Source organism: Hyperoodon ampullatus, assembly GCF_949752795.1.
Source record: "Hyperoodon ampullatus genome assembly, chromosome: 2".
Classification (NCBI taxonomy): domain Eukaryota; kingdom Metazoa; phylum Chordata; class Mammalia; order Artiodactyla; family Ziphiidae; genus Hyperoodon; species Hyperoodon ampullatus.
The window spans coordinates 5,612,812-5,637,023 of NC_136915.1; the positions used below are offsets into that span (position 1 = coordinate 5,612,812).

At 57.6% G+C, this 24,212-nt stretch overlaps 1 protein-coding gene across 1 annotated transcript in view; it reads left to right on the forward strand.

Moving 5' to 3' along the window:
- CAMTA1 (calmodulin binding transcription activator 1) overlaps positions 1–24,212 on the forward strand; it is a gene marked incomplete at its 3' end in the record, with an annotated part of 904,685 nt that overhangs the window by 790,440 nt on the left and 90,033 nt on the right. Inside the window, 2 exon segments of the mRNA XM_079696990.1 lie at positions 5,254–5,407; positions 23,808–23,948. Of these exon segments, the coding sequence (XP_079553116.1) occupies positions 5,254–5,407; positions 23,808–23,948 (295 nt within the window).

The following is a 24,212-nucleotide window of genomic DNA, read 5'->3' on the forward strand; positions in this document are numbered from 1 at the left end:
GGGCGTGGGTGCTGTAAAGAAAATAAAGGATGCAAAGGTAGTAGGGCCCGGGTGGGGGCAGGGTGGCACCATGTCTGAGGGGGGTCTCTGGATACGGTGTCCAAGAGGAGGTGGCATTGATGCTCACGCCAACAGGTGGCGCAGAGCCCACCAGCCAGAGAAGACAGCTCTGGAGAGAACGCACGCGGCAGATTCGGGGAACGTGGGTGGCAGGAACAGGGTGTGAGCCGGGGGAGCGTGAGTGGCCGGAGAGGAAAACAGACGGCGGGGCCCTGTGACCGTGTCAGGGGTGTGGGACTCATTCTCGGTCCAGGAAGCCGGTGCCAGAGTCAGAGGGTCAGGCCTGCTGGGGCTGGGAGAGCGATGGGGAGGGAGGGGAGAGAGGAGTGAGGAGGTGCAGGGGGAGAGGCCCGGACTGGGTGGTCTCGGGGGGACGTAGGGCTGAGTGGGTGGGACAGACTTACCTGAGGGGGAGAATTGACAGAGCTCGGTGATGAACAGATTGAAGGGAGAGGAAGAGAGGAGAAGGGCTTTGACCTGGGCCGCTGAGGGCAGGTGGTGCCACTGGTCATTGGGTGAAGCCCGGGGTGGGCCAGGTGTGGGGAGCGGCCGTCAGGCTGGGCCACGTGAGCCGGGGGCATTTTGAGGTCCCAACAAGAGCTGTCGATGGGCAGTGGGACAAGTGAGCTCGGAGCAGAGCCAGGAGGTGGGGCTGGAGGGAGAGATCGAGGAACCCTTGGAACGTGGTGGGCTGAAGGCGGTGACGCTGGCGGAGGGTGCTGAGGGGGCCGGGCCATGAAGGCCCAGCTGCGAGGCCTGGAGAGGAAGGGGCGTCATGACAGTAAGAGGAGCGTCGGGGCGGACGGACTGTCAGCAAGAAAGTGCGTGTTACAAGTGGGTAGACTGCCCGCTAGAAGCTGACTCCGGTCCTGCTCTCGGGAAAAACACCAGGGTTTTGTTTGTTTCGGGGTTTGGTGACACCTAGTAGTTAGAACAGCGGGACCCTGTACGGATGGGACTTCACACCTCGCCAGGGCCCCATCGTGGCCCCTGCTGCAGCCTGACGGCGGGCAGGGGAGGGGGGCAGGCTGTGTCCTTTTACAGGTGAAGAGCTTGAGGCACCAAAAGGGAGGGAGGGGGTCTCCTAGTCCGTGGCTCTTTCCAGAAAGTTATGGAAGTTCTCTGAGACGTTCACTTATCCACAGCTTCCCCTCCACAGCCACCCTATTGGGCTCCCCCAGGCCTCTAACACCGGACAGGCCTCCTGGACATTTGGCCGGGGGGTCATTTCCAAGGCCACCCTCTCCTCACGGGGATGGCCTCTTGCATCTTCATGGACATTCTGTAGCCTGGGGAGGAGCCTCTGGATGAGACCTGCGACCTGTAAAGTCTGACGTGGGTGGTAAACCCCAGGGAGCCATTAGAGGATGTCAGCCCGGGGCCGGGGGGTGAAGGCAGGCTGGCTCCACAGCCGTCCAGAACCGAGAGTCTGGGTGGGTCTGGTGGGGGGTGTCCTCGTGTCCCCTGGAGCCAGCCTGCCCCTCCCTGCCAGCAGCTCCGCACTCCCTGAGGATCTGACAATGTTATGAGCCCCCCATGAAACTGAAACACTGGGACTCTACGCCTAATATATTTTTCTGCCAGAAACACCCAGTAAAATGTACAACTAGTGAATAAAATCACAACGTTGCCAAGAAGTGATGTGTGCCCCCAATTTCCAAAAATACCTCAATCACTCTGTGTCTTAAAACCAGCCTCAAGCCAGGAAGCTGTTATTTAAAATTCAACTCAGGAGTTTCGGCCTCAGGAACTCCAGGCCCTGGGATGGAATTTGTGTTAAAGATATAAAGCATGACGCAGGCTGCTTCTGCATTTCCGAATCCCAAACCCAGCCTCCATGATCCCGTCAGGGACTGGGGCTTTCTCCTAATTGTATCAAGGCACAAGGCCCAGGATGGAGGCTCCTGGGAAGGGGATGTACATGTTGGGCGTATTCCCTGAGTTGAAAGGGGCCACAGTGGATCTTGAATCCCTAAGTCCCTGGCTACAGATGTGGGGTCCACAGACCACTGGGTCTGTGCGCTCCTGAAATGCAGCGTTGATGTGCCTTGGGGAGTTCTTCTGGGCTGAGAGTGCAGAAGCCACAGCCTTCATCAAATTCTCAGAGGCCTTAGACCCAGAAAAGGTTAAGAACCAGCCTTGCCTCTTAGCTTCCTACGAGCACCCTGTGTTCAGAGAAGCTGCCCTGCCCTTCGAAGACACAGAAAACCAAAACCAGGTGTCAGCTGAGCACAAGTCTGGGAAGAGTAAGGATAGAAGATCCAAAGTCAGCCTGATTCAACTCTACAAAAAAGAAATGGGGGCTTCCCTGGTGGCGCAGTGGTTGAGAGTCCGCCTGCCGATGCAGGGGACGCGGGTTCGTGCCCCGGTCTGGGAGGATCCCACATGCCGCAGAGTGGCTGGGCCCGTGAGCCATGGCCGCTAAGCCTGTGCGTCCGGAGCCTGTGCTCCGCAACGGGAGAGGCCGCAGCAGTGAGAGGCCCGCGTACGGGAAAAAAAAAAAAAAAAAGAAAGAAATGAACAGCAGGCGTTGCCAGATGCTGTGATAGCTCCCGGGCACTGTCCCTGTGCTTGAGCAGATAAAGGAGGTTTACAGACTACTAAGACAATCTCTACCCAATCTCCACCCTGCTGTGGTGGAGGTACAGAGGGTGAGGTATCCAGAAAGGCTTCCTGGAGGAAAAGGTGGCGAGCCTGTGCCTGCCCTCAAAGAGTAGGTGGAGGCTGGTTATGCAGAAATGGAGTTGGACCCTGAAGGAAGGAATGGGACTTCCTGAGATAGGAGAGTCTGCGTGCTGTAGGGCAGGAGCTCAAGTTCTGGGGGTTTCGGTGCATGGTTTCTGTGCCCTTTGCTTCCCAGGCCCCCTCCTGCCCTCCCACTGCCCTGGCTTCCCACAGCTTTTCCAGGCGCCCAGGCTGCGCTCAGTGGGGCAGTGGGGCAGTGGGGCAGGAAGCTAAGGGCCTTTCATTTCCCAGACATCTGGCATCCTGGCTTCCTCCCGCAGGGCTGGGCGCCTGCTCCAGGGACTGTGATCAGAGGAAGCCCTGAGTGGCCTGTGGGCCCCTGCATCCCTTTGATCCCTACTCTGTCTTGCTCAGTGGCTGACGCTGCCCTCTGGCCAAGCACAGACTCAGGCAGGAGCTCCCAGGCCGGGGAGGCCAGTGTGCTGGTCAGTAGGAAGAACAGAGGGCTGGGACACAGGGAGGATGGCTCCCCCTCTCCTGGGCTACCCCATCCAGGCCACGGGCCTGGCAGATCTACCTAGCCCACCTGCCTCTTGGGCATATTGCAAGGACGAATTTAAATCTGAGATGGGAAGGCAGTTAGCCCGGGCAAAAAGGAGGTCACCAGATGTCTCGGCAGGACCTGAAAGCAGAGTCAGAACTGTGGCTTCCAGCCCCAGCTCTGTGCATTTCCAGGCACACGGCTTTGGGCAAGTCACAACTTCACTGGGCTTTTGGGCTCCTCATTGCAGACAGAAAGCGCCCTGCCCTGCCCTGCCCTGCCCTGCCTTGCCCAGCCCAGCCCGTGTCCCCAGCTTGCATGGGCACCAAATGAGCTAATGGCTAGAAAGTGCTTTGAAAAGAATAAAGTGCCGCGCCGATGTCAGGGATTATCATTGTTATTAAGCAGGGTGATTACCGCAATCCAGAAAAGCTGCCGTTAACGAGAAAACTCCTGTTCGTGTTGATTTAATTTCCTGGTTAACTGAGCGTTGGCACGAAAAAAAACTCTACGTTTCAACCCTTATTGAAAATCTTTTAAAATTATACCAGCGTACTTTCCTGCACTGGTCATGGAGTCGTCTTGAGTCTTTATTTATTAATGCATTGATTGAGTCACATATTCATGTATTACTCTTGCTCTGATCAGATCCAAAAAGGTGACCGCAGACCCAGGCTCCTCCGTGCCGGGGTCCTCGTGCCCGCCCAGGACTCGGGGTTGGGTATCCAGAGGGAAAAACCGAGGAGACGTATCTGGCAAATAGCACAGGATGGGACCTTCCAAGTGGCTTTTCCAGAGTTCCCTGCAGCACCTTGATATATTAGTATGCATTTCCTTATGGTTCAAGAAATACTTTCTGATTGGGGTAGGAGGTTTTTCTGCGTTTATTCAGATGCATTCTAAAGTGACATGGCTGCTTTTTTTTTTAACAACTTTGTCAGGACTGACAAAACCCAGTAAACAGCCTCACCCTCTGGGGGGCCATGGAAAGCCACAGAAGGGCCTGTGCTCTTTGCAGTGAAGCTGCTGCCCCACAGAGGCCCCCTTGGTGTGTTGCTATCAGAGCTGGTGGTGGGTGGAGAGCGACGCAGGTCACCTTGAATTGGATCTGATGGCGAAAGGCTGCCCCATTTCAATAAAACCACTTGGGGAAAAAACTGCGCCTTCGCCATCTTCACGGGGAGAGGTCTTTCCATTCATAAGCTCCGAAGAGATTTCCAAGGAAGAGTTTCCAGAGGTTCCAAGTGACAACTGCCTCCTGGGCGATGCTTAGAGATGCTTGTGCAGGGAGACCACAGGCTGAGGGGCAGAGGGGCATCCAGCCCTTAGAAGTGGATGCCTTAGACTTCCCCGGTGGTCCAGTGGTTAAGACTCTGCACTTCCACTGCAGGGGACACGGGTTCGATCCTTGGTCAGGGAAGTTCCACATGTCACGCTGGGTGGCCAAAAAAAAAAAAAGGTGCGGGTGCCTTAAACTCTAGGAGCTCTGTTTCCCCCTTAAGAAGAGGGTGGTGGTGATACCTGTCAGGGACGTCCAGGGACCTGCAGTGAGGAAGTGCATGTAAAGAGCGGAGCAGGGGCCAGTGCTGCTGGGGCAGCTGTGGGTGTAGGTCGGGGACATGAGGCTAGAGATACATTTAACTTCATGTGTGGTCCTTAGTTACACATGAATCCGCCCACGTGTAGAGCAGTGGGTCTCAACTGGGGCCAGTTTTGTCCCCCAGGGGGTAACAGGCAATGTCTAGAGATTTGGGGGAGGGGGCGGGGGTTAATGGCATCTCACCAGAGGCCCGGGGTGCTGCTGGGTGGTCCCCCACCGCAGACGATGATCTGGTTCCAAGGGTGAGTGGTGCCCAGGTTGAGAAAGCCCGGCGTGGAGATGCTCAGCCTGTCTGTACCTGCTGGGGTGACCTCGGGCCGGCTCCGTACCACCCTCATGCTGCCAGTGTCTGTGCTCTCCCCCCCAGAACCCCGACATCGTCCTGGTGCACTACCTGAACGTCCCGGCCATCGAGGACTGCGGGAAGCCCTGCGGCCCCATTCTCTGCTCCATCAACACCGACAAGAAGGAGTGGGCGAAATGGACCAAGGAGGAGCTCATCGGGCAGCTGAAGCCCATGTGTGAGTAGGCGCGGCCGGCCGGCCAGGGTCACCCAGGCAGGGCCAGAGGCCCTCCGGGGCCTGGGGATCCGGGGGTGGGAGCCCCCTTCTGCTCGGATGACAGTGAACTTAGCTTTTACCAGGACCCTGCCCAATTCCACCCGGTCCTCGGGGGCTCCCTATGCGACAGCCAGGACCCAGATGTCAGCCCACGTTACAGATGAGAAAAGTGGGTCCCAGAGCACAAAACCCGTGGGTGAGGGGCAGAGTGGAGAGCGCCTGGGACCTCCGTCTTGCAGGCCGCAGACAGGAGCGCGGTGGCCGTCCGGGGCGGGAGAGGCCTGTGGCCCGCGGCCAGGCTGGCCAGCCTCCTGCCCTTGGCCCATCTGCTCCTGGACACGGGGCACCCTTGGCTCCCAGACAGGGAGGCACACAAATAGTGGGGACTGAGCTGGATTTCATTTTGTCGGCAAAGTGACGCTGCCGGGAGCATCTGCCAGGAGCGGAGCTCTGAAGGCAAAACACAGAGCCCACCCGCAAGGCCGGGACACGGCTGGTGCCCGGTTTCCACGGGCAGCCGCCGGGGGCCCTCGGTGGCCTCTCCTGCTGCCCGGACGGAGGGCTCAGGGAGAACAGACCCGGGGAAAGCCGTCCAGTGCACAGGGCCCTGGGTTCCGGAACATTGATCTCTGAGGCTCAGGGCAAAGACCTGTCATCATACTGGACCTCAGGGAGCTGGTCAACGGGGCCATCAGAACCTGTGGGCCTCTTGGAAGTTGGGCTGCGGGGAGGAAACACGTCCAGGGAGCAGCTGAAATGTCCTTTCCTGGGCGCAGTGAGTGTCCGGGCCATGCTGAGGCCACATGGCACCTGCAGTGACCAGCTCATCTTGAGAAGCCTTCGGTGCTCAGAATAGAGGATCCCCCCACCAGCCACAAGGTTGGGGATGGGGTCAGGAGGGACAGGGTTCTGAGTAGGGAAGTGGACCTCCAATAGGCTGATGGTCCAGCCCGCCAGGGGGCTGGACCCCAAGGCTGAGGTCCACCCCCGTGCTGTCCTCCTGAGCCGTGTGCCCATGGGGAGGCTTTGGCCAGCTCGGCCTTGCTGCCGCCACCAGGAACTAAAGCCAGGAGGCCCAGGGCCTTCCAGGCTCAGGCTGTGCCCGGTGGAACCCTCCTCAACTGCAGCTCTGACCAGAGCCGCCCTGTTGAAACCACCTGGTGCCCTCAGGACGGAGCATGAGCTCCTGGGTGTGCCCGCAGCTCATCCACCTGTGACCCCACGCCACTGCCCCTGCCCTCCTGGGGCTTCCTGACGGCTGGTCCCTCCACCAGAGCCGCCGTCACCCTTCCCTCTGCCTGGCTGTCCCCACCTTCACCTGCCAACCCACCTCATCCTTCCGCCCTCAGCCCAAATAGCGCCTCTTCCACTGGCCCTCCCAGACCACCCAACCGGGACTCCACCACCGAGACCCCCAGGGAGACATAAGAATGAATTCAGTCTCCTTAACCAGAAGGGGACACGCAAGCCTCTTCAGAGCTCTGCGGAGCACCCAGAAACTTGGGAGACATCCCAGCTATTTCCCGTGAACCTTCCCCACCTTGCGCTCCTCGGGGCCCCGCACCGTGCTGGCACGTGGAAGGCTCTCTGTAAATATCTGTGAGGGGGCTGGGTAAGCGTGGCTGGGCCCAGCTTGATCCCCTCTCCGCAGGGGCCCGAGCACCTGACAGAGGCCCCCGGTGTCCAGGCCCTGAGAGCCGGAGCTGCCCCGTGGCACCCCTCCAAGGCCAGGCCAGGGGCTGGAGAGCAGGGCAGTGGTGCTGGGTCCGCTCGGCGCCCCGCCCACCCATGCCTTCCATTCCGTGGTGGCTAAATGTGCAGGGCTTGTACCTGACCTTGGGTTTCCTCCCCCAGAACTGCCCACATTTCCTCTTTGGCAGAGCCTTGGCTGGGTGGGAGCAATGGCTCTGATAACCGCTGGCACTGGCCCCACCCCGCCAGGCCAGTCGAGTCCGGGCAGCCGGGAGCTGCAGGTGCGCACCTGGTTCTGTGACTGCTTCGCTGTGTGACCTCAGGCCGATCACTCACCCTCTCAGAGCCCTAGTTCCCTTTCTGGACAGTGAGAGAAAGAATCCAGCAGTCTCTGTACCAAGACCAGCAGCATCCGGCCACCTCCGAGGGGCCCAGCTTGGCTCCTGGGCCTCTGCAGACCCGGGTCCAAGGCACTGAAGCCACTGTTTCATCTCATGTCCTGGGAGGTTCCAGAGATGAGTTAGCCAGAGATTAGCCAAGGGGATGTTCCCGAGGGAAGAGATACATTTCAAGGTGGCCACCCCAGGCAGAGGCTCTGGCTTGGGCCCTCTTAACACCTCTCAGCACACACTGATGGCCGTTTTCTTGTAAGCCACCCCGTGGCCCCTTGCCTTCCCATTCTTTTATCTGAGCTGCTTCCTTTTTCTCCCCTCATTGCCTCCACCCCCTTACAACAGCCCCCATCCTCAGAAGGGGCCCCGCCTGGGCAAAGTCCCCCTCCCACACAGGAGCCTGCCTGAGTCCAACAGGAATGCCACCTCCCACAACAGGCAAGGGGATGAAGCCATGAACTCCAGGGGCTGGAAACCAGACCTCGGTCCTCCTCTGATGCTTAACTGTGAATGCCTTTTAAAAGTCTGCAGTGCATCAAGGAAATTATGTAAAACTACAACAAACACCCCATAAAGCTAATCACACTTGGGTCCCTGGTGTCCAGACATGAGAACAGCGAGGTGCAGTCACTCAGGGTGTGCGTGTGTGTGTGTGTGTGTGTGTGTGTGTGTGTGCGTAGCTCTGCTTAGACACGCACAGCCCGGAAACACAGCCCGGGAAATACGGCTCCCATAAAAGCTTTAGATGCCGATTGGGGTTGGAACACACACAGGGCACCAGCTACCCGTGTTCGGGGAAAGCAGAGGTATGCTGGGAGCCAGGAAGGCATCAGATTGGCTTCCACAATCAGGCATGCCACCCCGGCGCTGGAGCCAAACACGTTAGCTTCATCACATTTTCACACAAATCACAATCTTTCGAAGACTTCACAGGTTGACTTCCTGATGTTTCCAAATTTCTCTGCCCTGCAGCAGAGTTGCCAGTGGTTTAGTCAAAATGTTGTGCTCATCCGTGGTGAAGTGAGACTCTGCTCAGCCTTCGCCTCACCTGTTGACGATGGGGTGGGGAGATCCTACAGACCCCAACTTCTGAGCCAGACTGATTCCAAGAACCCCACCTTGATTCTTGCAGGGGTGCCCTTTAGTCCTATGGGGGCTTCCCTTCAACCTGCAAACTGAGGGATGCCTCCTCCAGACTAAAAATAACAAAGACAAGGGGGAAAAATGAAGATATCTGATAGGAATTCCCAGTCTATTTCCAACAATGCTTCCCATCTTTTGCAGTCCCTTCTGTGGTATTTAGAATATGGGTCCTGCTGCTGTGACAAGGACAAAAAGAATAGTGGCTTAAAGCTGACTTCTCTTTCACAGAGAAATTCAGGGTTGACGGGGCAGCCTCACAGTGTCAGGGGTCAGATCAGCTGCCCAGGCTCTTTCCAGTTGGTTGCTCTGCCATCCCTAGGGTGTTGCCCTCTTTATGTGGTCCAAGATGGCTGCTCCAGCACCTGCCATCATAACTGCATTCCAACCAGTGGGAAGGGAAGAAGGGAAGGTGGAGGACAAACTTCATCCCTTTAAGGACGGGGACCAGAAGTGGCACACAACACTTCCACTCATATATCATTGGCTAGAATTTGGTCATAGGGTCACCCCTCGTTGGCAAGGGAGTCTGGGAAGTAGAGTCTTTTCTAAGCACTACCATCCTAACCTCCTTTGGGGAATAGGGTTCTGCATGTGAGTCCTTCAGGGCTGAGTAGAGCCAAGTGCAGCCTAGGGTGCCTCCTGTAAGGCCTCAGCTGAGAATTGCTCAGCTCAGCTCAGCTCAAGGCCTGAGGAGGATTGCCCCGGGTCCCATCCGTCTGAGGGTTGGAGTTTATGGAACTCAAGTGAATATGATCTAAAGGTCAGCACGTCTCATCCTGGAAACTCCAGGGTATGTTCCAGCGCAGCTGGTCTGAGAGGCCACCCACTTTGGACCTGGTGAACTGCCATAGTGTGAGCGGGGGCTGGGCAGGTGGGATCCGCTCCTCCCGGGTCCACCTTGAGTGGGAAGAATGATGGGCACGACAAGCTCTGTGCCTCGGTCCCGCCAACCTGGCAGGAAACTTGCTCAGTGATCCTCGGCTGCCCCGAGCCACGGTGGCCCGAGCCCTCCACCCTCAGGGAGTCAGATGGAGCCAGTTCCCTTGGAGTGGACCCTCAACTCTGAGCGCTGCGGCTTTCTGCCCTGCCCCATTCCTTGGCAGCCCACGAGGGGACGGGACGCCAGCCGCTCCCCAGCTAGCAGGTGGTGAGGCTTTTCCATCCGGAGTGAGGGATGAGGGCGTGAGATTTAAGCTGGTTCGCGGCCCTTCCCCAGCTGTCCCCCTCTCCTTGGGGCTCCGCTTGGAGCGCCCTAGCCGGCCAGGTGGCCCTGCATTGCCCAGCAAGGCCTGGGCCTCCCCGCAGGTCTCCCTGGGCCCAGAGGCCACTGGCGGCTCCACCGGCTACCTCTGGGCTTGGCTCTGCTCTCGCTGTCTTCCTGGAGCCCCTCTGTCATTGCTCAGGGGTCCTGGGGCCTCAGTGGCACTGGGTGGGCAAAGCAGGAGAGCTGGCTGGGGAGCCCCCATGCCGACGTCCATGCACACCTCAGTGCACACATGCACACACGGCCCACCACCCACAGGGACATGCGCGGGGACGCACGTGTGAGTCAGCAGGGCTCAGTTTTCTAGCCCCTCCAGCCCCAAGGCTCTCTCCAAGAGCCCTTCAACACACCACCACCGTCCCCTCCCCGGCTCAGGTGGGGACCCCGGCACTGTCTGGGCCAGAGCAAGTGCCTGACCCTCCCCCTGAAAGTGGGTGAAGCGGCAGTGAGGGCGGGGGATGGGTAGAAGAACAGACCTGGGAGGGTGGAGGGTGGGTCCCAGCTCCTCCTCTGACCAGCAACGGCCTGGCACAGGTCACCCCAGCTCTCTGAGCAGCACCGTCCTCCTTCAGGGCGGGAGTGATCATGGGCCCTTCCCTGCGGCCCCGTGGCTGTCAAACGACATCGTGGACACAAAGTATGTAGGTGTCGGGGCTGCGTCGGAGCCAGAAGGCCAGTCCTCTCTCTTGAGTTTGAGCGCTCAGACCCTGCCAAGCCCTGTGCTGAGGGGCATCAGCAAAGACCAGCTGGACAGTCCCTCGGGCACTCCTGCGCCACCAACACCGAACCGGAACAGGCTTCTAGAACCTCTGCCCTGAGCTCAGCCCAGTGCCAGCCTGTGGACGCTGCCAGGTGGGGAAAAGCCCGGGCCCTGCCCTCAGGAAGACAAACCCAAGAGGCCGGACCGGCTGAGGGGCCCGAAGCAGATGGCCTGAGAGCAGAATACATGGCTCTGCCTTCAAGTGCCCAGACGTTCAGGAGATCCAGGCCCGGAGCAGTCGGGAGGCTCCCTGTCCCCCCTGGCCTGGAAGAACGTGCGGGACAGACGGGAGGCAGGGAGGCTAGGTGGGCAGCATGAAGGAGGGAGCAGGCAGGGGCACACACAGGTGTGGCACTGAGGTGACTGCAGTGAGCCTCACGTTTGAGGCTTAAAGGGCACACTGAGTACGAAGTGATGGAAATCGCATGGAGTGAGAGGTGTAGATGTCATGGGAGCACAAGGGCGTGGAGCCGTGTTAAGGGTGGGGGTAGAGGCCAGGTTGAGTGTGAGGTGGTAAAGGTCAGGTTGACGGTGCGGGGGGTAGGTGGAAGTCACATTGAGTACACAGGAGTGGAGGCATACTGTGGAAGCCGTGTTGAGTGTGAGGCAGGAAGTTATGTCAAGAATGAAGTGATAAAGTCCATGTTGGTAGTAGGGATGGAGGCCATGTTGAGTGTGGAGAGGGGCGGAGGCCATGTTGGTAGTGAGGGTAGAAGCCATGTTGGTAGTGAGGGTAGAGGCCATGTTGTGTGTGGAGATGTGTGGAGGCCTTGTTGGTAGTGAGGGTGGAGGCCATCCATATTCAGTGTGGGGATGGAGGCCGTGTTGAGGGTAGGTGGGCAAAGACCAAGTCATGTATAAGGTGATGAAGACCATGTTGATGGTGGGTGGAGCCCATGTTGAGTGTGGGGTTCAAGTGTGCCCCCCTAGCTCCCCGAAAGCCTCAGTTCTCCCAGTCACCTTGGTCCCTGGGCTTCTGCAGCCTATAGGTGTTCCAGAAGCCAGGGTGTCAGCCCCTCCCTGTGCGCCCTCCGGGGGAGCACAGCCTCTGTGCCTCCGTGAGGCCGGGAGAGCAAGCCACGGGGACCCGGCAAAGGCAGGGTGGCTGGAGACAGGAACCCCCTTGCTGAGGCGTGGCTGCTGCAGCGGAGACCAGAAGGAATAGGCTGGCTCTCAGCGGCGTCTTCCAGGAGCTACTCACCCCGCAGGTTAAGCCAACAGTGAGGTCCCTCCAACTCCAGAGCCCCCGGCCCTTCCTCCGCCTGCTGGGGCTGACCTTACTGTTGCCACACCCAAGCCTCAGGTTGTATGTCAAGGCGCCTGTTGTTTTTTCATCATTTTCCAGACAAAGACCAAAGACCCAGTAAGAGGGGTGGTGTTTATTTGTTTTGCTTTTTTGCTTAGATTGTCATCCTGGTGATTATAGAACATCAAGAAGTAAAATCAACAAAGGCTTTCCTTTCTGGGGCCCACACCAAACCGGTTCCTGGTCGACTAGCGCCACCTGGTGGCCTGCAGCAGCAGAGCGGCTCAGAGACGTGACCTCTCCGGAGGCGTCCCACTCCCTAGCCTGGGATGGGAGTAGGCAGGCAGGGGGCACGACCCACCCCTGCCCGTGGACGTCGTGCCGGGAAACTGCTCTGTGATTCTGGATCGGGGAGGGGGATGGGGGGGCTGGAACAGACAGAAGGGGGCCCTAGGGAGCCTCCTCTCCCATGCGGTCTGTGCTGATCAGGCATAGCCTGGCCGGTTGCAGGTGGAGGGGCTGGCAGCTTCGCCCGTGACCAGGAACGCGTGCTTCAAGTCTCAGTCTGGATGATGGAGGGACACCTGCAAAGCAAGTCGCGTAGGTGCTGTCCCCACGGAGCTGCACGTGAGGACACAGTGAGTTGGGAGGGAAAGGTGGGGGGTAGATCAGTCCAGGGAAAGGGGAAGCTGTTGTCACCCAGGGCTGGAAGGTTTCTTTCTGGCCAGAAATATTCAATTAGCAGCCTTTTCCAGCGTTCCCATCTCTGGAGTTAGACTCAGGGTAGGAGTGAGAGACCGGGAGTCAGGGATGAGTGTGCGCACCTCCAGGCCGCCCACCACGGGGGCTCAGGGAAGCCAGAGCAGCTGTGGTTCCCCCACCTCTCGCTACCCACCACACCCTGCCAGTCCTTCAAGGCCTGCAGAGCCTGGGCACAGACATGGGCTCAGTGCCGGGAGCAGTGGCCCATATCAGAACCTCCGGGGCAGGTTGATAAAAGGCAGGGCCTTAGGAATCTGATTTTTTTTTTTTTTTTTTTTGCCATGAAGCTTGCGGGATCTCAGTTCCCTGACCAGGGACTGAACCCGGGCCAGGGCAGTGAAAGCGCGGACTCCTAACCACTAGGCTGCCAGGGACGTCCCAGGAATCTGAATTTTTTAACAAGCAAGATTCTCCTGCTTTTTGAGAGACCCTAGCCTAATGCAGTTTCCAGCGAGAAGCCAGCCAAGGAGCCCTGTTGCAGAGATCAGGGTCGGCCCCTTTTTGGGGCCACAGACCTCTTTGGGTATCAGCTGATTCTCAGATCCATGTGGAAGTGAGGCTGGCACCGGAGGCAATGCTGATCTTGAACTTGTGCAAAGAGTAGGGTGTATCACTTCTGGGTGTTTCAGGACCCCGTGACGTCTTTCCATAGACTCTGGATTAAGACATGGTACCAACCCTAGAAGTTTCCTTGGGTTGAACGTTAGATGTTAGTGTCAGGCCCATAATGGGGTCTTGCCAGACACTTACTGACTGGAAGTCATGAGAAACCCTGGAGCCCCATAAAGGGAAGCACATCTGCATCCCCGTGGTGGGCCCAGGGCCCAGGACCGCAGCTCTTTCCCTAAGTGCAGAGGCGTTAACAGTGGGTGAAGCCTGTGAGGCCCAGGCTTCTGCCTGTGTCAGCGGGATTTGGAGTCACGGAGGGAGGCGGTTCAGTACACAAGGGCCTGGGGAGGAGTCCCCTGTCCATCTTGCTTGTCTCTTTGCTTAGGAGCTGCAGGGATGAAGAGCAGGCAGGGTGGGTCTCCTTACATCTCCCACTCTCTCTAGGACGCCTCCCGGGCACCCCCCAGCCTGGCGCAGGGGAGAGCAGGCAGTGGAGAGGCCGGAAGAGGCAGGGCTGATTTGTTTTCTTTAATTGAAGTCTAGTTGCTTTACAATGTTGTGTTAGTTTCAGGTGTACAGCACAGTGATTCAAATGTATACATATATACATATCTATTCTTTTTGTCGGATTCTTTTCCCTTATAGGTTACTACAAAATATTGAGTATAGTTTCCTGTGCTCTACAGTAGGTCCTTGTTGGTTATCTATTTTATATGTAGTCGTGTGGATATGTTAATCCCAAACTCTTAATTTATCCCTCCCCGCACTTTCCCCTTTGGTAACCAGGAGTTTGTTTTCTATGTCTGTGAGTCTCTTTCTGTTTTGTAAATAAGTTCATTTGTTCCTTTTTTTTTTTTTTTGAGATTCCACATATATGCAATATCATACCATATTTGTCTTTCTCTGTCTGGCTTACTTCACTTAGTAGGATAGGCTGGTTTTAAATAGGGATGACTTCCTTTTCCTGCTCTGCTGGGAGGATCCAGGCTTGTTTTGCAAATGTGCCTTTCTCCCTTGGGCTAAATTTTATTTAGCTGGTTTGTCCCCCAAATCAGAGAACTGAAAGAGAAATACTTATTTTGATTTCCTGTCGCTCGCTGGCTACTTGCCCCCCTCAGGGCCACTTGGATGCCGTGCACCCCCTGCTGTTACAGAATCCCCTGCTCCGACTCTGCCATCCACTAATTCCAGGAGCTTTGATGGGGGCCCCCTCTGTGCTGGTGGGGAGGGTGTGCCTGACCACCTCCCAGAGCTGACACAGCCCTGCTCATGCTGGGGGGTGATTTTGTTAAACTTAGAATTTGCTGCCAACATTTTAATCTCCAGATTTTCAGCTTCTCTTTGAAAATTGAAGGTTCTGGTAGGAGCTTTCTAGGGTGCCTGCCTTTCTGCAGGCACCACCTCCGGGCACACGGAGGAGGGATCTGAGTCCAGGGTCTCCCAAAAGTAAGACGGAGACCCTCCAGAACCCAAAAACCTGGTCCCCTGCCCCTGCTGCTAGTGGCCCAGAGGGGCTGGCAGACAGGTGGTCACTCCTGCCACCTCTGCCTCTGGGCAGAGCCTGGGAGAAGAGGCTGCAGTCGAGCCCCAAAGAGAAGAGAATTCAGAGCCCACGTGGTTCCCAGATGTGGGAGAATGGCTAAAGCTTCTTCTCCCCACCACTGCCAAATTGGGCTTCCATCCAACATTGCTAGACAATCAGAGAACTTCAAGCACACGCACGCTCTCACTACAGAGCAAAGAATTCCCGGCCTCGGTAACAATGCCACTCAGCAAATCGGAGATTCTGCGAGACTCAAATCGCTCCACAATGCACATCCTTGGCCCAGTGAGTGGGGCCGGTGCGGAAACACTCAGCCAAGGCCACTTTTTATGCCACTGAGCTTCTAGGAGATTGCCTGTGAGGTCAAGTGCAGAGGTACGGGGAGCTGCATCCCCACGTGGCCTCAGTTTCCTGCTGGTGCGGCCTAAGCGGCCCACATCAGCTCCCAGTTGAGAAAGCCCTTCTCCCCGCCCCTCACCTCCGAGGTCCCTCCCACCTGGAAGAAGTCCTCAGACCCTCTGCCTTTCCCTGGGCTTGTTCACTGTTGGAACAAAGCCGGTGCCTCCTGGTAAAAGATGGAAAGGGGGGTCTTATGCCCCAAGTCCCCTGACATTCAGAACCAGGAATTACAAGCCCATTTGGGACACAGCCCATGCGTGCCCGCGCACACACACGCCATCCTGTCCCCGCTCAGCCTCCACACTCCTCAAAATGAGATTTCTGAAAATGTTGTCCTCAGGACCAGTAGGAGAATGAGCTGAGGGTGAGATGGGGAAATTGAATCATATGTGGGTGTCTGGATATGAGAAGTTAAATCTAATGAAAATTTTATCCAGTTGAACCAAGAAATCAGAAGCCGGGCCTTTACTCCTGTCAACAAGAATACAGTGAAAATTAAACCAAGGTGGCTGCCATTTCCCATTGACCTTGTTGCCATGGAGACAGCCTTCTAGTGTCAACAACTGGAGCCATCCAAACGGGCTCATTCACTCCTGGAGAGGCGTCTGGTGGTCCCTCTCCTGCCCACCTCTCTCACGTGGTTCGTCTGTAGGGTGACCACAGGTCCGGGTTGCCTGGGAGCGTCCAGGTGACACGATTGTCCAGACAAATTATCACAGTGCCCGTTTCCGTCTCCAAGGGGACCTGTCTGGACAGCAGTTAAACAGTCACCTCTGTGTGGGTCTTTACGGAGAGTTGAGTCCCTGGTTGGGAGCACTGGATGAGCACAGGCTGCTGGGGGCCAAGAGAAAGGCCCCCCAAAAGCCTCTGTCGGGAGGTGGGGAGATTTTCTTTGTCACCAACATGCCACTTGTCACCTGCTCGACACAGCACCAAGAAACCTCTTCCTGTGCAAAGAAAGGCAAATGTCCGTCCCGGCAGGCGCCACCTGTGCTGTTACCGTGGTGACCCAAGCTCCAGCCGACGGGCCTATTATCCTTCCAGAAGTTACAGCCCCACAGAGAAAAGGAGGGCAGGCAGCTTGCTCTCACCAGCTCCTGGGGCTGCCTCAGGGTGAGGGGCCTTCCAGAGTAGGCCTTTCTGACCGTGTAATTCCTTTCCAAAGTGTTCCAGGCATGACGTTTCAGAGCAGAAAGGGTCATCTCACTCGGGGCCCTGAACCCTGTCCTGACTCAGATCTCGTGCAGACGCCACCGAATCGGAATCCGGGGTGTGGGACCCACTTGTGTCTTTGAAGTCCCTTGGGGAGCAGAGATGTGTCATCAGGTGAACCCGTGGGAGGCACCCATTTTACAGATGAGGAAACGGAGGCCAAGAGGAATCAAAGATCTTCCCAAGATCACATGCATGTGAGGAAAAGAGCTGCGGCCACTGGGACCCCTGACCCCTGGCCAGCATGCTCCTGCCGGCCTGTCTCCCACAGGCTCTGTTTTGTTTTGCTTTTTTCAATATTTTATTTATTTATTTATTTCCTTCCTTCCTTCCTTATTTCTTTTGCCACGCAGCATGCGGGATCTTAGTTCCCCGACCAGGGATCAAACCCATGCCCCCTGCAGTGGAAGTGCAAAAGTCTTAACCACTGGACCGCCAGGGAAGTCCCCCCCTCCCCCCACAGGCTCTGGATGTTCCTGAATCTCAGCCCCTCCTTCCCGTACAGCAAGCCAGGCACTGAGCTCCGAGGTTCTCCCTGCCCTTCAGGAAAGTTCTACCACTGCCTGGGGCAGCCACCTCGGGAAGCAACATTTGAGGCTTCAGAGGACAACCAAGAAGATCGCCTCTGGGCCTCCCCCCACACATCCCACCCCCGCCTGTGACTCGGTGTCCCCTCTCCACCCCATGCGACCTCCAATGACTAGAAATCCAGACAAGGAGCCAAACACTGCTCCCACGGTTCCCATGTTCTCTGGGAAGAGTCTTTCTTCGGGCTCCCTGCCTTTCATAGAAATTTCCCGTAACTCACCCCCCGGCTTTGGTGAACGAGGCTGGGGACCCCCCCGGGATCTCCAGCGGCCCAGGTTCAGGTGCTGAGAGGCTCTCCCACGGGCCTCCCTCCCTCTCTCGCTTCTTCTGCTCCAAGAGCAGGTGCACAGCAGGCCCTGCCTCTCACTTCCTGCCCTGCCCTTGGGAGGCCCAAGGCAAGCTTCCTCTGCTCTGGTCTGAGTGGCCGCACATTCCGGCCTGGCTGCCCGCCTGGCCCAGCCCTGAGTGAGGAAGGTCGTGAGGGAAGAGGCAGGGGCTCTAGAACTTCTGCCTCTCCCCGCCTCCAGCCCACTGAGCCCTTCTGAGGCAGCCGGCACCCTCCATAGTCAGAGAGGGCAGGAGACAGCTGGGTGGGCGGCGGGCTGGGGGACAGAACCTGGCCTAGCCCCAGGGGCTCTGGGTTTCCTGCACACTCACCAGCCCCCAGGAAATCGCGGAATCCCTCTCTCTAGGAATTGAAGTGAGTAGAAAGAATCTCGGCCTTCTGATGGGAGTAGCCCTCCCTCCCCGGCCCGTAATTAATCGTCCGGCCATTCCTTGGTCCAGGAAGGATGCAGCCTGGGAAGACCCATCCGAGGCAGATGGCTCAGTGGAAACTGCAACCCCTCCCCACCCCCACTTATCTGCTGAGTGACCTTGGGCAAGTTACACAACTTTCCTGAGTCTTGGTTCTCACATGAATAAAACGGGACAATAATTCGGCCTCAAAGGATCATTGAGAGATGAGAGACATAATCTCTAGACCAATGGGTCTCAAATTTGAGCCAGCCTCGATTCCCCTGGAGGGTAGGACACAGATCTGAGCCTCCTCCCCAGAGTTTCTGATTCATTATAGGGCTGGGTGGGGCCTGGCAATGTGCATTTCTAACATATTTCCAGGTGATTTTACGGCAGCTGGGACCACACTTGGAGAAGCACTGCCCAGTGCCCTGTCCACAGTAGATTCTCAATCAAGGGTAGATATTATTGTGATTTATTTCTTTTTATAATGGAGTCAACATATAAAGAACCTAGCACAATGCCTAGCAGGTAGTGTCGCTTCAGTAGATATTATTTTTGTTATTATTATTGAGATGTGAGCTCTGCTTACAGTTCATTGGGGGAATTAATGAATGGATGAAACAAAAAGGGAGCAGTGCTGGAGAGGGTGTGAGTGACTAAGAAACCACCCATTCGTTTATTCACTCCACCAGTCTTTGCTGAGCATCTGCTATGTGCCAGGCATGGTTCGAAGCACGGGGGATAGAGAAGGTCCCCTCGATAACATCCTGTCCCCATGAGTCAGACTCTGGCTCCAGTGGGGACGAGAGCTAGAGTAACCAGGAGGGCCTCCAGGGGGAGGTGAGGCTTGAGCTGGCATGTGCTGGATGGAAGGGTAAGATTTAAAGCGGCAGCGAAAGTGATGCCGAAAGCTCAGCCTCTGTGCACCAGCGCCTAATCGAATCTCGGAAGCAGAGTTTTGGGTGAAGTAGAAAAGAACAGCTTTATTGCTTTGCCAGGCAAAGGGGGGCACAGCGGGCTCCTGCTCCGAAAAACTCCGTGTCCCAACCCGGGAGGATTTGATGAGGAGTTTTATAGCAATAGTTCAAGCATGGGGTTGCTGATAAGATTAGAGTGTGTGCAGGGGCAGCACCCCTCCAATCTGGTCTCAGGTGGTCTCTTGATGAGCTTCTCTGGTCCCTCTAATCTCACCTCAGGTGGTTTCTTGGCTGCTCCTCCTTTGTTTAGCAACTGTTCATATCTGCCCTTTGGAACTCAAGGAAGGTCATGGAGTCTGGAGTCTGTTCCCTACAAAGAAGAAACAGGGGACAGAAAGGTTTCTGCACCCAGGAGCCCCACAGGGTCCTGCTCGGTTTCAAAATGAGGCGTTCTGGGAAGATCTCCATGCCCCTCAAACATACACACCCAACGTGTGCAGCACCAGGGCAGGGTGGGTCCCTCCCAGGGGCATGTAGGGCTCAGGCCTGAGCCCTGATGTCTGCTGGGGCTCCCATAACAGAACACCACAGACTGGGCAGCTTAAGCCATAGGAATTTACTTCTCAGAGTTCTGGAGGCTGGAAGTTCAAGATCAAGGTGTGGGCAGGGGTGGTTTCTGTTGAGGCCTCTCCCCTTGGCTTGCAGACGGCCGCCTTCTCGCTGTGTCCTCACATGACCTTTCCTCTGTGTGCTCGCCCCTGGTGTCTCTTCCTCTTCTTATAAGGACACCAGTTCTGTTGGATTAGGACCCACCCTTAGGACCTCATTTAACCTTAATTATCTTCCCAAAGGCCCTATCTCCAAATATGCTCAAATTGGAGGTTAGGGTTTCAACCTAAGAATTTTGGGGAGTACACAATTCTGTCCATAACAGAGTGACAGGGCAGCTCAACCTGGGGTCAAGTTAAGCCTACCTGGCCAAAGCTCACCACCTACAACCCCCCACAAGGCTGGGTTGGAGCAGGCATGAGCCAAGTGGCCCTCAGCTGGCAGCTGGCCCCAGGCAGGGGTCGGGGTGGGGGATTCAACCCCACACCTTCCCCAGCCCCGTCCTCCAGATCTCAGTTACACTCTTCCCAGCGGCTGGCTGCCTCTTGGGTGAATTGCTCATCAGAAGATGCTCTCCAAAGCGTGGCCCCATGCTGTCATCACCGATTTCCTTTTGATTATTCAGATTAGTGTTAGCCCGGCTGCCCAGCTCTGGGAGGTCGTTAGGGAGGTCGTGTTCAGGCCACGTCAGCACCGTCGGCTTGCAGACCAGTCCTCCCACAGGGCCTGCTGCACTCCGCCTGGCAGAGCCAGTGTCGGGCCCAGGGGCGGGGGGCCCTGGGCAGCAGCAGGACTATGGGCAGAGCCGCAGAAGTACCCTGCAGCACCCCACTTTCCTCTGGCCAGTGTGGCCCACTGGCCACTCCTGTCCTGTGCAGGCCTGTGAGGAGTCACCCATGCCTGCCTTCTCCCTCTCTGGTACCTTCCTTGCCCCAGCCTTCCTGGGCACACAAGACAGGCCCCCCTCCATCACCTGAGCAGCCCGGGAGCACCCTCCAGACCTCCTGCATGGGGAGCTTTAGAGGCTCCCCGGCCAGGGATTCGGCGGGAAACACTCAGGCCACCCCCGACCCCCAGGCGGCCGACTGTGGCCTGGGAATGAGGAGCCCTCCACCGAGACTCAGAGGGCAGAGGGGACGATGTGGCCCATAGCCACAAAGAGGTGATTTGTGGGGGTAGCGGGGGCGTATTCCCTTTTCTCTTTCTGTGCCCTCCGCCCCAGTTCATGACCTTTAATGGGTTTCCCTTTAGCTGCTTTTACGAAGGAGGAGAGGCAGTGGAGGGGGAGGGGGCCAGCGTGCGTGTATATCAACCTTCCTTCCATAAAGCACGCCTTTCCCAATAGAAACCTCCTTCCCCATTGATTGGTTACGTGTCGGGAAGCGGAGCATGACATGTTAAATCCGTCTTGATAGTATTTGATATTCGATACTAACAGCTCACCACCTCCGAGGAGGGGGCTCCTCTCCCCTCCCCCACCAGAGGGGGAGGGAGGCAATTTGCATATTGGATGCGCTAGGACAGTAGGTAATTTGCATTAAGCATCCAGAAATTCTCTGCTTGCAATCTGTCACCCTTCACTGGGTTTTCCATTTTATAACCTTCACAACATGAGGAGACGAACAAGAAGCAGGAATAACGCAGGAGCGGCGCCCGCACGGGGGCTGGAGGAGGCTGGTCTGAGCGGCAGTTGTCAGCACAGGGGGGGCCTGGTCCAAAATGCCAGAACGTTCCAGCAGAGGCGACTGGCAGTCCGGGGGTTAGCGAGCCCACCCAAAGCCAGCACCCCAGACCTTTGGGTGGGGTGGGGTCCTGCAGCCAGAAGCCAGAGGTGGGGCTACCTGAGCCTAGCTCATGTCTCCAGAGATTCAAGTTCAGACTCGGGTGGGCCAGAGAGGGTTCCCTGGGAACACCTGGTCTGGCTGTGCAAAGAGCCCCTGCTCCAAGCCCTGCACAGGTAGAAGCGCCCGTGATGAGCTCCGGAGATGCTTCTGGTCTCACACTTGCAGAATCTGCAGACTCGGCTTAAGACAGAGCCCGGTGTTTGCCATCCTGACTGCATGCGAGGAACTCGTGCAGAGCTTTAAAGAAAAGTCTGGGCACCCTTCCAGAACCTCTGGGCTGGGGCAGGGGATGGACAGCTGGGACAGGACATCTGTGTACAGCGGCTTGAGTCCTGCCCTCTGGCCCCCACCCTCAGCCTCTGTTTTCTCATCTATAAAATGAGGATTCTGGAAAAGATCCTCAGCCAAGGGGGGCCCAGGTGTGAGGACACGCCCTGACCCCTAAGTCCTGCCTGGGCCAGGCCCCTTCTGCTGTGATCTATTTTCCATATTGGATTTCCAGGTAGAGGTTTATTTGCGAAAAGTGCTCCACAGCTATGATGAGGCTTGCAAACCCCTGGCTTAGGCTGTCCCTTCCAGCTGCCAGACAGGAGGTGGGCCTGAGCCAGCGGGAGTGTAAGCTTCCTGGGGCTGCCGGAGATTTTCCCGAGGGATCCCAAGGGGAGGCGCCGTCCACCCGCAGAAAGGTGGGCTGCAAACACCCAACCCCTGGGCATGCGCATCACACAGGGCTCCAAACAGGTGCCCACAACTTCAAATCCAGGCAGCTGAGCTAGCTCGAGGCAGAAGCCACTCAGCCACCGTCCCCTGTCAATGACCTGCCAGAATTCGGGACCGCCAGGAGCAGGGCTGGGGCCCCAGCGCTTTTGAAGAAATAAGTGGCAGAGCCCAGAAGACCTCCCGAGGGGCCAGAGCCTCATCAGAATGGAGTGGAGGTGAGGATCCTGGGCGAACACCTGGGCAGGTGCACGGAGAAGAAAAGCGGCGGCCTCGGGGATTCCCAGCAGATCACGACCCTCACACCGGGGCTTCCTTTGAAAAACCACTGAAGTTCTACATGAAGGCGCAGGAGCAGACAAGGAGCTGAGTCATGAGGCGGACGGCTCCGTGGAGCTCTCCCTGCAGCGTTCCAAGGCTGAGCCGTCCGTGGATTTCACAGCAAGAAGCTGCCTTCTCCAGGCCTGTTCCCAAAGCATCGACCAAGCTGTGGGGCAAGGCCAGCATCGCGTGCTGTGTGTCGCTGTCCTTGCCATCATCAACATTAACGGTTATGACAACAGCTACTCTTGGCTGGGTCCACACGGAGTGCCAGGCAGGAGACTGGGTTTCCTCCGGGCCACCCTGTGAGGCAGATACTCTTGTCTTCCCATTTTGCAGATGAGGAAACTGAGGCTCAGAGAGGTTTAGTGACTTGGCCAAATTCACGCAGCAAGTACAGAACAAAACCTGGACTCCAATCCACATCTGAACCCAACCCAGCTCCTACCCGCTGTGTAGACTCTCCCTGTGTGTCTCCTTGTGCCCCTCACAGAGCAAAGGCAGGCTCTGCAGGTTGTGACCGTTCTTCCCATGGAGTCCACGTGGGATCAGGAGAAAGCAAACTGTTCTTGCACTGGCAAAGCCCCTGGCCTCCCTCTAACCTGACCCTGTGCCCTGATGCCCTGCTTCTCCTCCCAGACCACCAGCTCCCACCATCCACCCCCTTCATAGGGACCTGGGTCCCTCCTGAAGCCCCAGGCACCAGCTCCAGCCCCGGGGCTGTGGATTCACTGCCTCTGGACCCGGCCCCCCAGAGCCACCAGAGAGGCACCCCCAGGCTCAGCCCCCCGCCTCTCAGCCAGGTCTGCTCCAGCTGAGAGAACACAGCAGAGCAAGCGGGCGTGAAACTCAGTCAGTCCACACACCCAGCCAGGCAAGTCGGTTATTTTAGGCTTCCAGCCCCATCCTGCCAGGCAGGCGGGGAGCCCACCCTCAGCCATGCTGGGTCCCCCACTCCAACACCAGGGACACCAGGGGTCCAGGGTTGAGGAGGGTGGAGCCAAACCCCCAGGGCGGCCTTCCAGGTGGCGGGCCAGCAGGGGGCACCCACTGTGCCCAGTCTGCCATCCCTCGAGGCCGGGAAGTCTGATGAGAGCAGGAGGCTGAAGCGCTCCCCCTCCGCCACCCGCCGGGATGGGAGCCACTCTCCCCAACCTCCACCACGTCTCCACATCTCCGCGACCTGCGGTCTGGGGAGGTCCCTCAGCCTCCGGCACCTCTCCTTCCCCATCCTCGCTCTCTGTCCCCTCCACTCCAGGACCCCTTGAAGAGCCACCCGATGTACTTGGTCTTTGCAAAAAAAAATAAAGCAACTCTCTGGGCCTCTATTGCCCACCCCCCCACCGCCATGCGCCACAGGAAAGGAAGACAGGAGGCAGGGGGGCGCACACTGGTCCCCAGGGGGCGGGGTCTGGTGGGGCAGCCTGGTTCTCCCTTCTCTACCCTCCTCTCTCCTCCACTCCTTACGGCCATCCCTTCATGGTCCCTGGAGCCAGCGTCCCAGCAGAGAGGGGCCGCGCTCAGGGCGGGCCCAGGTCCCGGCCCTCGCAGGATTGCCCCCCGCAGCCGTGGCCTCTGACCGCCCCGCCTCTCTCCCCACAGTCCACGGCATCAAGTGGACCTGCAGCAACGGGAACAGCAGCTCGGGCTTCTCGGTGGAGCAGCTGGTACAGCAGATCCTTGACAGCCACCAGACCAAGCCACAGCCGCGGACCCACAACTGCCTCTGCACTGGCAGCCTGGGTGAGCGGGGTCGCCCCCAGTGGGCATGTGGGCAGAGGGGGCACCGCCAGGCAGCGGGTGTGATGACCACAAGGGGAGAGGGGTCAGCCAGGAGCCAGGCCACAGCACAAGCACCCAGGGCAACTCTCCCTCGTCCTGCCCTGCGGGGCTGGCGGGGCTGGCGGGCAGCCCACTTTGGGCAGGAGGAGCAGTTTCCGGAGAGGCAGCGCCCTCTAGGAATGTGGGCACCAGAGTCAGGAGTGCACAGGGTTGGGTCTCTGTCCA